Source organism: Lynx rufus, unplaced genomic scaffold, assembly GCF_022079265.1.
Source record: "Lynx rufus isolate CCGP_SWC_20201006 ecotype Redwood Valley unplaced genomic scaffold, mLynRuf1.p SCAF_5, whole genome shotgun sequence".
In the NCBI taxonomy this organism is placed as follows: domain Eukaryota; kingdom Metazoa; phylum Chordata; class Mammalia; order Carnivora; family Felidae; genus Lynx; species Lynx rufus.
The window spans coordinates 136,227,325-136,242,593 of record NW_025814867.1 but is presented as its reverse complement, the minus strand read 5'-3'; the positions used below and the strand labels follow the sequence as shown (position 1 = coordinate 136,242,593).

Below are 15,269 nucleotides of genomic sequence, written 5' to 3'. Positions count from 1 at the left end.
AATCTTCATATTTTTATATCAAAGAGATCTAAGAATTTTTAGCGGAGCTTGTCATGGGTTGTGAAACAGTCACTTCATTACCTTCTGCCTTCATTAAAAGGGATTTAAATAAATCATTTTTTAAAAACAGAAAAAGTCCTTAGGTCCACAGCTGTACATACACAATAAAGAATAATATCCCACAGCATAAAAAATAATATAATAATAAATGCATGTAATAATAATGAAGTCATGTAATAATAAATATATGCTGAGATATCTAAATTGTTACAACGTTTACAACGTTCTATTTTTGTTCAAGGAGTTGTGTGAAAGAACTGCCTATCCTTATAATCACCAGAAATCCCTCAGACCTGGTATTTTAGTCTGCAGGAGCATTTTAAGTATCAACCAGAGCAGAGTGCCTAAATTCATGGAGAAAATTGCTCACCATTTCCACACTATTAAAATAGAAATGACCATTTTGGTACAACTATGACTTTTGTATGTAAGTACAAAACTAAACGTTAAACTATTCATGCCTAGTTTTTTTTTAATCTTAAGTTTCAGTTTAAATACATCTCTTGGAAGCAACAAAAAGCAATATGGACCTAAAGTCAGTTAGGTTGCTTTCTTTGACCCAGAAAGACACATTTTTCAAAATGAATGTAAAAGAACAGAAAATCCTATTATTTTAATAACAAAGATTTTAATTGATCTAGACACAGAATAAGACTAGACTTTCATATTTTACTTTAGCAAAAATAGGAAGAAATTGTTTTGAGGTTAATCACTCTGCTTTATTTATTGCACTTATTTGCATCATTTTGAAAGGACCACTTGGAATTAAGGACTGAAACTAAATGAGTTTCTGTTACTATGATCTGTAAACTCTTTAGCCATTAATTAATAATGAAACATATTTATTTACTGGAGGGAAGTGGTTGGATCCAACAATAAGAGGATGGAGAATGGGTTCTGTCCCAGTAAGAATATGTTTGAATGTGTTCCAGCCCTCAGAATTTCATAAGTAAACTTGGCATCATATTAATTCAAAGTATGTTTGACACAAAAGCAGTATTTAAAAGTGTGGTACCAGTGAAGGTACACATACTAAGTTTGGTATGACTTGGAAAAACAATTTTTATTTTATTTAAATCTTTTAAGTTTATTTTATTTTTTTAAATTTTTTTAACATTTATTTATTATTGAGAGACAGAGAGACACAGAGCAAAAGCAGGGGAGGGGTAGAGAGAGGGGGAGACACAGAATCTGAAATAGGCTCCAGGCTCTGAGCCGTCAGCACAGAGCCCGACGCGGGGCTCGAACTCACAAACTGTGAGATCATGACCTGAGGAGAAACCAAGAGTTGGATGCTTAACCTACTGAGCTATCCAGGTGCCCCAACAATTTTTATTTTATTGTTTGGTATTTATTTTAATGATATTTAAAAATATAAGTAATGTGTCACCATGCTTTTGATTCCACAGGTATTTTTGGTTAGGATTAGAATAAATGAAAAACTAATTTAAAGAAAACTAAGTGTCTAACTGTAACAGGCAGCACCATGCATACAGTAAAGAGAAAAGCTCACTGCCAAGGGACTGAAATTCAAGAAATTCTGCTTAAGACAGTTATAACTTATTGCTATACATTTCAAATACTTCTTATCAGTGTAGGGTGGGATTAATTTCTGGTAGAGGAAGGCCTATAATTTACTATGTAGGACAAGTATAACAGGAATAAAATAATTATAGATTCTGTATCTTAGGAGTGGATAAATGGCACATGTGAGATGACATCTCCCAGACAATATTACAAGCACTTTGTAATTATTACATAAAACATTCTATTCATATAGATGGGATTGCATGCTGTTAGTTTACTATTTTGTAACAATTCTAGAAGTAAAAATCACTCCCTGTAGATCTTTTTACTTCCATTTACTCTTAACATAACAAGTAACAATATTTTTCTTTAAAAATGTTTAAAAGACACCAGGTTTATCCTATGAATCTGAAATCATATTTCGAAAATTTATGGACAAAGCACTGTTAAGTAATCTTGCTTTGTGGCATGTAGCATTTTTTCTTCCTATTTAATGACCTGTTCAGTTTTTCGTACAATGTGAGTCTATTTAGAATCAATATTTATTGCTATAGAATGTGGGAGTTCTACCTGAGCCCAAAAGAAGGCAAATAATGAATCACTTCCTAGAGAAGAAACTTGGGGGTGGGGGAGAAGACAGATCTGAGAGAGTGCAAAGAAATCTACGATATTTCTGGTCCTGATTTTGTGTCTCCCAAGAAGAAAGACCAGCCTTTCTTTAGCATAAGAATCTATCCTCATCCCAAATAGGAAGTTGGAGCTCTCATCTGTACTTCCCTGTAGAGACAGAGATTGACACCAATCATACAATGATTAAGATGAAACTCAGATGCAGGTTCTGGACATTTTCAGCTTCCAAGCAGAATGTGATATATAGTTACCAGACCTGGAATTTAGCGTGGTAAGACAAGTTCGGATCTGAGCCATTAAATTAATAGGGCTAGAGATGATTTTATTTTATTATTTTTTATTTACTTTTATATTTAGTGTGAGAGAATGTGAGTAGGGGCAAGGGGCAAAGGGAAAGGAGAGAGAAAATCTTAGGCAGGCTCCATGCTGACCTTGGAGCCCAATGTGGGGCTCAATCCCACAACCCTGGGATAGTAACCTGAGACAAAATCAAGAGTCAGATACTCAATGGACTGAATCACCCAAGGACCCTATAGTAAATTTCTACATATTGCTATGGCAGAGAAGCACAAACTATAACAACTGTGACACCATCCTGTTCTCGTGTTATTCAATGCAGCACATATGACAATGCTCACACAATTTTTGATCTGTGACAGCAGTCATTAATAGGGAATTAACATGATCATTTTCTCATGCATAAAATATCTAAAGACTGGATACCTCCAAGACAAGATAAAAAAAAAAAAAAACTTTTAAGATGTTTGATTTGTATCTGGGATGTTGTTATGTGAACTCTCATTTTATCTTCAGAAATATTTTTCCAGGTATGTCTTATTATCCTGATTTAGACATGCAAAACCTGAGGTTAGATATAAGAGGTAATATAGTGAATGACACATCAAAGTGATGAAATTAGGATTAAACTTTGATGTGTGACATTTTGCATGACTTCCCATACAAATTCATCAATATTTATAATCTTACACATATTAACATGTATTGATTAATAAAGATGATAATAAGGAATGATCTAAAGAAACTTTTAAAATAAATGGCAAGTATTAATGCCAGGGACTATGTCAACACACTGAAGACAAATATAATCTTACATAATCCCCAGGTCAACCCTGTGAAAGAAGCATGGTTTTATTTTAAAAATAAAGATTTTATGGGGCGCCTGGGTGGCTCGGTCGGTTAAGCGTCCGACTTCGGCTCAAGTCATGATCTCGTGGTCCGTGAGTTCGAGCTCCGCGTCGGGCTCTGTGCTGACTGCTCAGAGCCTGGAGCCTGTTTCAGATTCTGTGTCTCCCTCTCTCTCTGCCCCTCCCCTGTTCATGCTCTGTCTCTCTCTGTCTCAAAAATAAATAAACATTAAAAAAATTTAAAAAAAAATAAAGATTTTAGGGGTGCCTAGGTGGCTCAGTCGGTTAAGCGTCTGACTCTTGACTTTGGCTCATGTCATGATCTCATGGTTTGTGAGATCGAGCCCTGTGCTGGGCTCATCGCTGACGGTGTGGAACTTGTTTGGAATTCTCTCTCTTCCTCTCTCTCTACCCGCTGCTTTCTCTCTCCCTCTCTGTCTCAAATAAATAAACTTAAAAAAATAAATAAAAATAAAGATTTTAACACAAAAAATTAGATTGCATAGTTTGTAAACTGCAAAACAATTTACAACTTTTAATCCATGGCTATTTTATATTCCACAACGATAGCTTTGGTTTTGTCTTAAACTTTATTGTATATACTTATATACTATTAAAATTATGTATATAGCATCTATTAAATGAAGAGGCTGGGGATTTCTGATTTTTATAAACAAATATATCTTAAGATGACTACAAGATAATCTGTTAATAACAAGCTGTCAGTTTGATGGTTTCTGGATAACCCTGGTAAATCAATTATTTTATGGAAAATTATAAATAATATTTTAGCTGCATGAAAATAAAGTGCTTAGAAATCTTCAATAAATGGATAACTAAAAGTTAGTGAAAACTGAAATTTCTTTAAAAATGAAGAACAAAATATTATTTTGAAGTAGCAATGAATATTAAGAAAATATTTTTAAAGCAAGTGGACACTATTTTTCTTACATATTACACATGCTTTTGAAATTTCCTAAAGTTTCCAAAATTATATATATTATTTTAAACGTAGACAAAATGCATTAAAGTGAATTAGATGAGATACTCATGAGTTTAAGAGAGCTCTGTGTGTAAGCACCATATTTTTTGTTGTAATTTCTGAAGGACACCATATTTGCAAGGATATTTTATGGTATGTTAATATGTATAGTTCAATCATTCTACAAAACTATAGCTACAGAAAACATCTACATGTGAGCATATTCGAAATGCCTCATGATATCCACTTAGCTGAGTCTCCCCAAATTCTTGATCCACAAAATCACGAGCAAAAGAAAATGGTTGCTTTGTGCCACTATGTTCTGGCGTCATTTATTATGTAATAAGGATACCAGAACACAAACTGAGACAATATATATACAGTGTTTATTAAGATGCATTAACACAATGTTTGCTAGGCAGTGAACACTTCTCATGGACTCCTAACATTTATTCCATGGGAAGGGAGGTCTGCTAACATACCAGTCCTAGACTTTCCAAATCCTTAATAAATCTTTCCCATGAGGAAAGTTCTTTTCAAACAAAACTAGTTGATTACTTTTCATAAATACTAGAGAAGAAATTTCTGTATATAGTTTTGGGTGGCCTGGGGTTTAGACTATAAAATAAAATATCACAACCTTCTGGTTATTTGCTAACTTTTCATTAATAAAATAACTGAATATAATGTATCTTTCATTTTTGGTACACACATAAAGAAACATCTATTAAATGAAGAGTAAATACTACCTTTAAGATGAGAACTCTTAGGAATTTTAGAGTGGTCAGGAAAATAATAAAAACATGAGTTAGGAATATGAAGGTATATTTAATAAGGCTTTATAGATATGAAAATCATTATTTTGAGAGTGATCTTGTCTCAAGAAATATACTAAACTGACATAAAAACAATCACCTACAGTTTTATATATCTAAAATATAAGTCCTTTCAGATTTTGCAACTGTGCCATAATAATATCTATGATTTCCTGTTAATAAAAATTGAAAGCAAAGTCTATATCATTTCTCTGGATTGCCAAAAGATATTTTATAAATTTGATTTTCAATTTGTATATATAAAATAAGTAAATAAAAACAGCATAACTATTACCAAAAGCGATACAAGGTCTTAAAAAATGCCATCATTTGGGGTGCCTGGGTAGCTCAGTTGGTTAGGTGTCAGACTCTTGGATTCAGCTCAGGTCATGATCTCACGGGTTCGTGGTCGGAGCCCTGCTCCACGCTGACAGTGCAGGACCTGCTTGGGATTCTCTCTCCCTGTCTGTCTCTGCTTCTTCCCTGCTTGTGCACTCTCTCTCTCTCTCAAAATAAATAAACTTTAAAAAAAATGTCATCATGAGGAGAAAATGAGGTAAATAAGTGTGATATATCATATGTATAATATTATATATGATATATACATATATATATCATATATATGAATACACTTCTTGCAAAGAATAAATAGCAAATAAACAGGTAAATGGCTATTTTGTCAATTTATGGAGTCAGCATGTTAAAAAATTACATAACGTGTTAGAGGGACAGAAAGTATATTTCAAATAAGGTGGTTTCAAATTTTTCTGCTATCACTGTTGGTAAGTCAAATGCACTTATATTTCAGAAATGACTATGTTTTGCAGAACTTGATTTAAATTAATGAAAGGTTTAAAGGAGTTTCTCTTCAATATTGAGAAAAGAAATCTAAGCTTAATCCTACCCTCTTTCATACGTGTAAAATGACAGTTCCATCGTATCATTAATTCACTCTCTTTTCTTTCTGTTTCACTTTCCTCTATGCTTTGGAGTTTTATATCAGTAATTATGAAAAATAACAATAATGAAAACCTACTAATTCATTTCTTAGTAATTTGAATGCATTCTATTGACAGGTCACCAATTTACATGGGAATGACAATTGCCAGAATGCTGTTGCAGTTACTTCTCTTTCTTAGATTCTAAATTATATGAAAGCAGCAACCTAATCTTCTGCTACACGAAGACAATTCTACAGAGTAAAGAGTTAATAACAACCAGCATCTGGAGAATGTAAATGACTTCCATTTTCACAACACTGGGTACAGGAGGGGGGATGTTAAAATTGCAGTAAGAAAATTTACAGATTCGAAGTATGCCAAAAGTCCATGAAAGCAAACTTAAGAATATCAATAACCTAATATTTTGTGGCTTAATGAAAAACATCTTTAAATATTATACTTTCACTCTTTTCTCCCCTGACCTTATTTTTAGGCTGCCTGTGGTGGAGTTACCCTTTTAAAAATTAAACCATTTCTTGTATTCCTACAAGTTACTTGAGAAGCTGGAGTCCACGGTGAGATTTAATAATAGGCAAAAACTCTGAAAACACAAAGGTACTGAAAATCACTAGATATTGAGTTCCTGTTACCTTATCGCCTTCAGAAAACGTGATGCCATCTACGGCTCTTTTCCAAGTGATTTCTGGAATAGGCTCCCCTTCTGCTTCACATGTAAGTGTGACTTCACCGTTCTCGTGTGTAGTCTCATTTTTAAGCTGTATTATGTGAGGCTGTACTGTAAAGAATATATACATTACTCAATCTGTATGGGAGGAAAATATTACCACTCAGACTTAAAAGCCATGGCAGGCATTTGAGTCCACATGAGCCCAGTACAAAATTATCAACTTTGTGGCAGTTCCTGCAGCTTGCTTTGCTTTAAAGGAGTGCCAAGAGACAGTTGAACGCACAGAAGAAAAAACTTTAAAAATAATTCTCATCGATTATCAGAAAAATAATTTGAAGTGGCTTAGAAACCAGCATACAAATTATGATTCCTTTCAAAATTTTGCAATTTAAAAGACACTTAATTATTTTTTTCCCTCTCTTAATGCAATAAAATTAAAATTTCCAGTTTAAAAGTCTCAGGGTATCTATGTTTCTGTGTGTGTGTGTGTGTGTGTGTGTGTGTGTGTGTGTGTGTTTATGTGTGACATCAGCTTATTCAGTGATTATCTCTTATGCTCTAAAAATGATTTCACCAAAGAAGGAAAATGATGACTATATCTTGAATATGTATGAAGTATAATTATGCATAATATTTAAAATATTTATGAAGTAAGTATATATACATGTTATTTTTTGATATTCCAATTGATTTATTTTACCTTAGTTTATTTTAACAATATTTTAGGTATTTTGGCTAATAATTTCTTTATAATTGTGACTTCAAAAATGAGAAAAAATGTCTCCTAATTTAAATTATTTTTATATTAAAAGCTATGTCTATCCACAAATTTACATGACACCACAGAGCTTTATGATTGTAAAACTGTATTATCTGTACTTATATTTTGGTACACCACAAAGGGATAAAAGCTAGCACTTGTTATTTCATAAAAAGTAACAGTTTATTTAATCTTTAAATGGAATTAATCATGTAATATAAATAAGTTGTTTTAATCTTAGAAAATTAGGTTCCTATTATAGGAAATATGGCATATATACTTTTTACTAACTCAGTGTTTACTCCCTTGACTTTAATGGATTTAGGTAGATTTCTACTACATATATATTTGATTTTGTGTCAAACATAATACAAATTTGTTCAGTGTTACTATACAAAAGTGATTACAACAGCAGTGTAGAATATCATGCAGTATTTTCTATTTGAAAAGATGAAAGTATTAGAAACATTCTATTATTTATCTCTGTTCTCATTCACTGCCATCCTAATAAAAAAAACCCTAATATTTCATAAGAGCTCTTTGAGGCAAATTGAGAATATCTACCTTTTGGGATTATCTCAGAAACTATCATTTGTAATTAATTAATTTATTTTTATACTGAGTCATATTTATTTAGTGTAGGTTTTAAAGAGAACAACCTTGTTAAGTGAGGAATAGTGCTATAACAAGATAAGGGCTTCCTATAATTTCTAACAGTTTTAAGTTTGTTTACTTTTTCCTCTGCATGAACCATTGTCCTTCTTACTCTTAAAGAATCTTCCTTCTTTCCTTTCCCTGCCCTTTGTTGTGAAATCATTTTGATAAGTGGTTTGAAAAATGGAGAAAACATATTAATTATTATTAGTGCATTTAATTTTTAGTATTATGGTTGTTAAAGACAATGATATATTCTAAATACACTAGAAAAATTGCTTTTCTTCTTACAAACATAAATGGAAGCTAAATCAATCATAATAATTTTAAAACCCTTACTAGTTATCTACTTTTTGTAAGTTCCCCAAAGAAGGCAATATGGCTCTTAGTAAATATGGAAGATATTCATATTTCCTTTTAAAAAAATGAAAAAAGGAGTATTTACTAATGGTTACACATAGACATTTCCTAATTATAGCTTTATAGAGGTATTGTTTTGAAGTATATTCAAGGTACAACTAATCTCAATATGTGTCACTTAAAGATTTATGAAGACCAACCCATATTATATATAAATTGTAACGGATCCCAATATGTGTAATTTAAATGAATTTTCTTCCATCTTCTGTTATGAGTCAGCCAATATTTTACAAGAATATACATGTATCGTTTCATGTAATTCTCAAAATAATTCTATCTGGTAGCTGCAATGCTAAAATATATTTCAGATGAGAAATGAGATTTAATTTTGGAAAGTTAGTGACATATAAGTAACAGAGTACAATTTGACTCAGACCTCCCTCTAGACATCATAATTTTAACCACTATGCTATAATACTTACCAAAGACCTGGAGGAATGCCTGTTTTTCATCTTCTCCTGCTTTATTTGTGGCTCTGCAGATATAAGGACCCCCATCACTATTAATTATGTTCCTGACAGTGAGTTCTGTATTGCTTCCTTTTAATATATATTTTTCATTTTCTTCAATGAACTTGCCATTCCTAAAGAAGAAAACAGAGGTTGATCTTCATAAATCTGACTTCATAACTCAAAAGGAGATTGTACTCAATTTTTTGATCACTCATTGTCAATCATTTCATGGCTATTGATAGACAAGGCTATATTCCAATCACAAGTGTACTTTTAGTAGCTCAGTGAAAACTCAATTACTAGGCATTAAAATTATACTTGAAAACTGCTTTGGATTTAGAGACAAGAGTAACTTTTGAGCTATGTTGAAATCATAACACTCTTTTTCAGCAAAAAAGCACATTCGTTCAATTTTTACCTTATTAGCAAAAAAATTTTGTGTTGCTGATCTTAATTCTATATACACTTTTTATGATGGTGAGTCAACACACATTTACTAGGTCCCTAGGACACATTTAAGATAGTTTCTATGGAAATATCCCTTAAAGAAGTTTCAAAGTAAATGCAATTTAAATACATTACCAATTTATATTGCAAATAAGTATTACCAATAAAGGGGTAAGATGAAACAATTATTTGCAAGTGCAGTTAGAGAAATTATGCTGAATATGATGACTTAATTCATTAATGAGAAGAAATCACTTTTCTTAGATATGTTCCCTCTTAGACATCAATAATTTTCAATATTTTCCAAGTTCTTTCTGAACTGAAATAGTCTTCACTCTCTTCCAATCCCAGTTTGTGTTGTCTGTTAAAACAATGTTTTTCAATTTTGCCTGTAATACGTACAGTAAAAAATATTTTAAATATATTTAAATCTTAAGCAATTTCCACAGTTCCCCTTAATATGTGTGGAACCTTCTTGTAATGTATATTCCCTTCCATTCAAGTTTATTCTCCTTATTTACTCTTCCTCCTCCTTTGTTCTCTTTAGTTTTCCTTCTATATTTTTTTTGTATAATGGTATTTTGAATGACTGAATTGATTGCAAGGCCCATGGATGTAAAATGTTTAGGATCTGTCCTTAGAGGATGGGGTATCTATTTGTCTACACAAGTTTAAATTTAAAAACAAATCTCTGAAAAAAATATTTAAAAAAATTCCTAGAATGAGAGAACATTTCTTCAACACACTAAATGATCATTCCAGTGAATTCTGGTTTCACTTACCCGAAAGCTAGGTATGGTGCGTATCCTAATACAATACTTATCTTTCTATGACTCATTAGCATCTGTTTTTCCAGTTTCTACTGACATCTCTAAAGATATCATGAAATGTGCAAAAATATCATAAGAGTGGGGTCCAAAAGTAGGGTTTGTAAAATACCAAAAGCAAATGTATATCTATATATATGTAGATACATAGATATCTCTTTCTATATATATAGATATATATGTTGCTCTGTATTTTTATATATTTTTATATTTTATGAATCTAAAACTAACAACAATGAAATGTGATATTCCAGCATTTTTGTCCAGAATGTAATATATATAGCCTTCATAGTAATTAGTGATATAATATATTTCTTACACTAGCCAAGTAGAAATTACTAATTTGTATAACCATAACAAAACAACAGTAAGAATAATAATAATACATAGAAATTTAAGCAATCTGTGGTTTATAATACACTTTCCCTATAAATTCTACCTGATTAAAAGCTCACAATTAGCTCATAGATGTCTATTTTCACTCCCACCGTCATTCACAGATTAGAAAACAAAAATTTTAAGTATAATTTTCACACCCCTTAATTCACAGATGAAGACAACTAGGTTCACACAGTAATATAAGAAGCATAATAACTAGGGGCGCCTGGGTGGCGCAGTCGGTTAAGCGTCCGACTTCAGCCAGGTCACGATCTCACGGTCCGTGAGTTCGAGCCCCGCGTCGGGCTCTGGGCTGATGGCTCATAGCCTGGAGCCTGTTTCCGATTCTGTGTCTCCCTCTCTCTCTGCCCCTCGCCCGTTCATGCTCTGTCTCTCTCTGTCCCAAAAATAAATAAACGTTGAAAAAAAATTAAAAAAAAAAAGAAGCATAATAACTAAATTCTAGTGCTCTTTCTGATAAAGAGGGTTGTTTCTCTACCTCATGTGAAATATTGTGATAAATGTTTGAAGTACGGCAAATGAGTGAGACATGGCTACCTATCATGAAGAATTGATAATATGACTGGCAGTAACAGAGGATAAGGTAGATATCATTAATGAATTTATTCATAACTTCTTGTATGTTAAGTAGGGGAAAGAGGGATCTACTGTAGTAGGAGAAAAGGCAAAAGATGAGTGAAATACTTCTAATTTTCATGGGGAAAAATTATGATTTGGGCTTTGCAGTGGATGGGTAGATCTAGAAGAGATTTAGAGGAAATAAGTATATAAAGACTATGTTCCCTTCAAGAACTTAACTTAAAAATATCAGCAAGGGAACTAACCAAAGTAATAGTTTCTAAATTCCTCTCTCTTAACAAACTTGTGATATAGAATATACTTGTTATTATTCACAATCCACTTCTGGAGAATGCCATGTGTGCAAAAGACTTTCAAAGAATTCTGGTGGAATTATATAAGCTCATACTTGAAACTCAAACCACTTCTCTAAGTAATGCTTTTCTAGGCACAAGAAAATAGGTATGAGAATCACGGAATCCACCAGAAACTCCAACTCTACAAGAAACATAATGGCAATAAATTCATATCTTTCAGTACTCACTCTAAACGTCAATGGACTAAATGTTTAAATCAAAAGACATAAGGTAACAGGATGGTTAAGAAAACAAAATCCATCTCTGTGCTGTTCACAAGAGACCCACTTTAGACCTAAAGACACCTTCAGATTGAAAGTAAGGGGATGAGCACCATATATCATGCTAATGGTCAACAAAAGAAAGCTGGAGTAGCCATACTTACAGACATTAAAAAAAGACTGTAACAAGAGATGAAGAGGGCATTATATCATAACTAAGGGCTCTATCCACCAAGAAGACCTAATAATTGTAAACATTTATGCTCCCAATGTGAAAGCTCCCATATATACAAATCAATTAAGCACAAACATAAACTCATTGATAGTAATACCATCAGCATCCTTTCTTGATAAAAACCCTCAAGAAAGTAGGGATAGAAGGATCATACCTCAAGATCATAAGAGCCATATATGAAAGACCCAATGCTAATATCATCCTCAATGGGGGAAAACTGAGAGCTTTCCCCCTAAGGTCAGGAACAAGACAGGGATGTCCACTCTCATCACTGTTATTCAAAGTAGTATTGGAAGTCTTAGCCTCACCAATCAGACAATGCAAAGAAATAAAAAGCATCCAAATTGGCCAGGAGGAGGTCAAACTTTCACTTTTGGCAGATAACATGATATAGTATATGGAAAACCGAAAAGATTCCATCAAAAAAACGCTAAAACTGATCCATGAATTCAGCAAAACTGCAGGATATAAATCAATGCACAGAAATTGGTTGCATTCCTATACACCAACAATGAAGCAACAGAAAGAGAAATCAAGGGATCGATCCCATTTACAGTTGCACCAAAACCCATAAAATACCTAGGAATAAATCTAACCAAAGAGGTGAAAAATCTATACACTGAAACTATAAAAAGCTTATGAAAGAAATTTAAGAAGACACACACAGAAAAGGAAAAAGATTCCATGCTTCTGGATAGGGAGAACAAATATTGTTAAAATGTCAATACTACCCAAAGCAATCCACATATTCAATACAATACCTATCAAAATAACATCAGCATTCTTCACAGTGCTAGAACAAACAATCCTAAAATTTGTATGGAACCAGAGAAGACCCCAAATAGCCAAAGCAATCTTGAAAAAGAAAACCAAAGCAGGAGGCATCACAATCCCAGACTTCAAGCTATACTACAAAGCTGTAATCATCAAGACAGTATGGTACTGGCACAAAAACAGACATTCAGATCAATGGAACCGAATAGAGAACCCAGAAATGGACCCACAAATTTATGGCCAGTTAATCTTTGACAAAGCAGGAAAGAATATCCAATGGAATAAAGACAGTCTCTTCAGCAACTGGTGCTGGGAAAACTGGACAGCGACACGCAGAAGAATGAACCTGGACCACTTTCTTACACCATACACAAAAATAAACTCAAAATGGATGAAAGACCTCAATGTAAGACAGGAAGCCATCAAAATCCTTGAGGAGAAAGCAGGCAAAACCTTTCTGATGTTGGCCACAGCAACTTCTTACTCAACACGTCTCCAGCGGTAAGGGAAACAAAAGCAAAAATGAACTACTGGGACCTCATCAAAATAAAAAGCTTCTGTACAGCGAAGGAAACAATCAGCAAAACTAAAAGGCAACTGACAGAATGGGAGAAGATATTTGCAAATTACATATCAGATGAAGGGTTAGTATCTAAAATCTATAAAGAACTTATCAAACCCAAAAAACAAATAATCCAGTGAAGAAATGGGCAAAAAACAGGAATAGACACTTCTCCAAGGAAGACATGCAGATGGCCAACCGACACATGAAAAAATGCTCACCATCACGCATCATCAGGGAAATACAAATCAAAACCACAATGAGATACAACCTCACACCTGTCAGAATGGCTAACATTAACAACTCAAGCAACAACAGATGTTAGCGAGGATGCGGAGAAAGAGGATCTCTTTTGCATTGTTGGTGGCAGTGCAAGCTGGTGCAGCCACTCTGGAAAACAGTATGGAGGTTCCTCAAGAAACTAAAAATAGAACTACCCTATGACCCAGCAATTGCACTACTAGGCATTTATCCACGGGATACAGGTGTGCTGTTTCGAAGGGACACATGCACCCCCATGCTTATAGCAGCACTATCAACAAAAGCCAAAGTATAGAAACAGCCCAATGTCCATCGCCATTGGTGGATGAATGGATAAAGAAGATGTAGTATGTGTGTGTATATATATATATATATATATACATATACACACAATGGAGTATTACTTGGCAATCAAAAAGAATGAAATCTTGCCAATCTCAACAGCATGGATGGAACTAGAGGGTATTATGCTAAGCAAAATTAGAGAAAAACAAATATCGTATGACTTCACTCATATGAGGACGTTAAGATACAAAACAGATGAACATAAAGGAAGGGAAGCAAATCAATATAAAAACAGTGATGGGACAAAACATAAGAGACTCTTAAATATGGAGAACAAACAGAGGGTTACTGGAGGGGTTGTGGGAGAGGGAGGATGGGCTAAATGGGTAAGGGGCATTAAGGAATCTACCCCTGAAATCATTGTTGCACTCTATGGTAACTAACTTGGATGTAGATTAAAGAGAGAGAGAGACAGAGGAAAGAGAGAGAGAATGAATCATGGAATTATGGAATTAGTGGAAATGATAAAGAAAGGAGGATAATTCCACTTTCAACCACAATGGAGTAACAGGGAACCATATATACCCTCTCATTGTAAACAGCAAACAACACTAGACACAGATTAAATAATAGTTTTCAAGTAGCTCAAGACAGTGACCTCAGAAGACCACCATATCCTGGTACTTGAAGAGTGTTTCCAGGCTGCGGCTCACAGAAGGAGAGCCCAAACACAGCTAGGGAGAGTTCTCAGTAGGAAGTGGTTAAAGTAGCTAGAATTTGTGGATCAGTGAATGTAAGAAAAAAGAGCTACACAAGAAAGATAGTAGAGAGATCTGCAATGTGTTCCTAACCAATTTTTAACTGAATACTTATCAGTAACTGCATGCCAGTAAGACCTTCCAAAGAAAGGGAAATAACCATTGGAAAAGATAAAGCACAACAATCCCAAAACCAGGAATAATTTGCATCTCAACCATCCAGAGTAGAGAAATTTCCTAAAATGCAGGACATTAAGTCACCCCTTTTAGAAGAATATTGCCTCAAGCACAGAAGCATATTAATCCCAGGTTGTAGTTGCACTGAAAGAGCCTAAACGCAATCTTCAAAACATCAAATTTTTCCCAAGCTATTTCTGTATCTAAAAACAAAGTAAGAAAATACAAAAACAATCACCACTCCAAAACATAAAATCCTTAATATCTGCACCCAATCAAAAATTACCAGGATAATATATAACTGGGAAAATATGACGCATAACAAAGAGAAAATT

General features: G+C 33.5%; 1 protein-coding gene across 1 annotated transcript in view; it reads right to left on the bottom strand.

Annotated features, from left to right (window-relative positions):
* NCAM2 (neural cell adhesion molecule 2) overlaps positions 1 to 15,269 on the bottom strand; it is a 215,915-nt gene that overhangs the window by 159,090 nt on the left and 41,556 nt on the right. Inside the window, exons 5-6 of the mRNA XM_047099839.1 lie at positions 9,045 to 9,205; positions 6,751 to 6,896 (exon numbers count right to left, since the gene is read on the bottom strand). Coding sequence (XP_046955795.1) covers positions 6,751 to 6,896; positions 9,045 to 9,205 — 307 coding nt within the window. The remainder of the gene's footprint in view (positions 1 to 6,750; positions 6,897 to 9,044; positions 9,206 to 15,269) is intronic.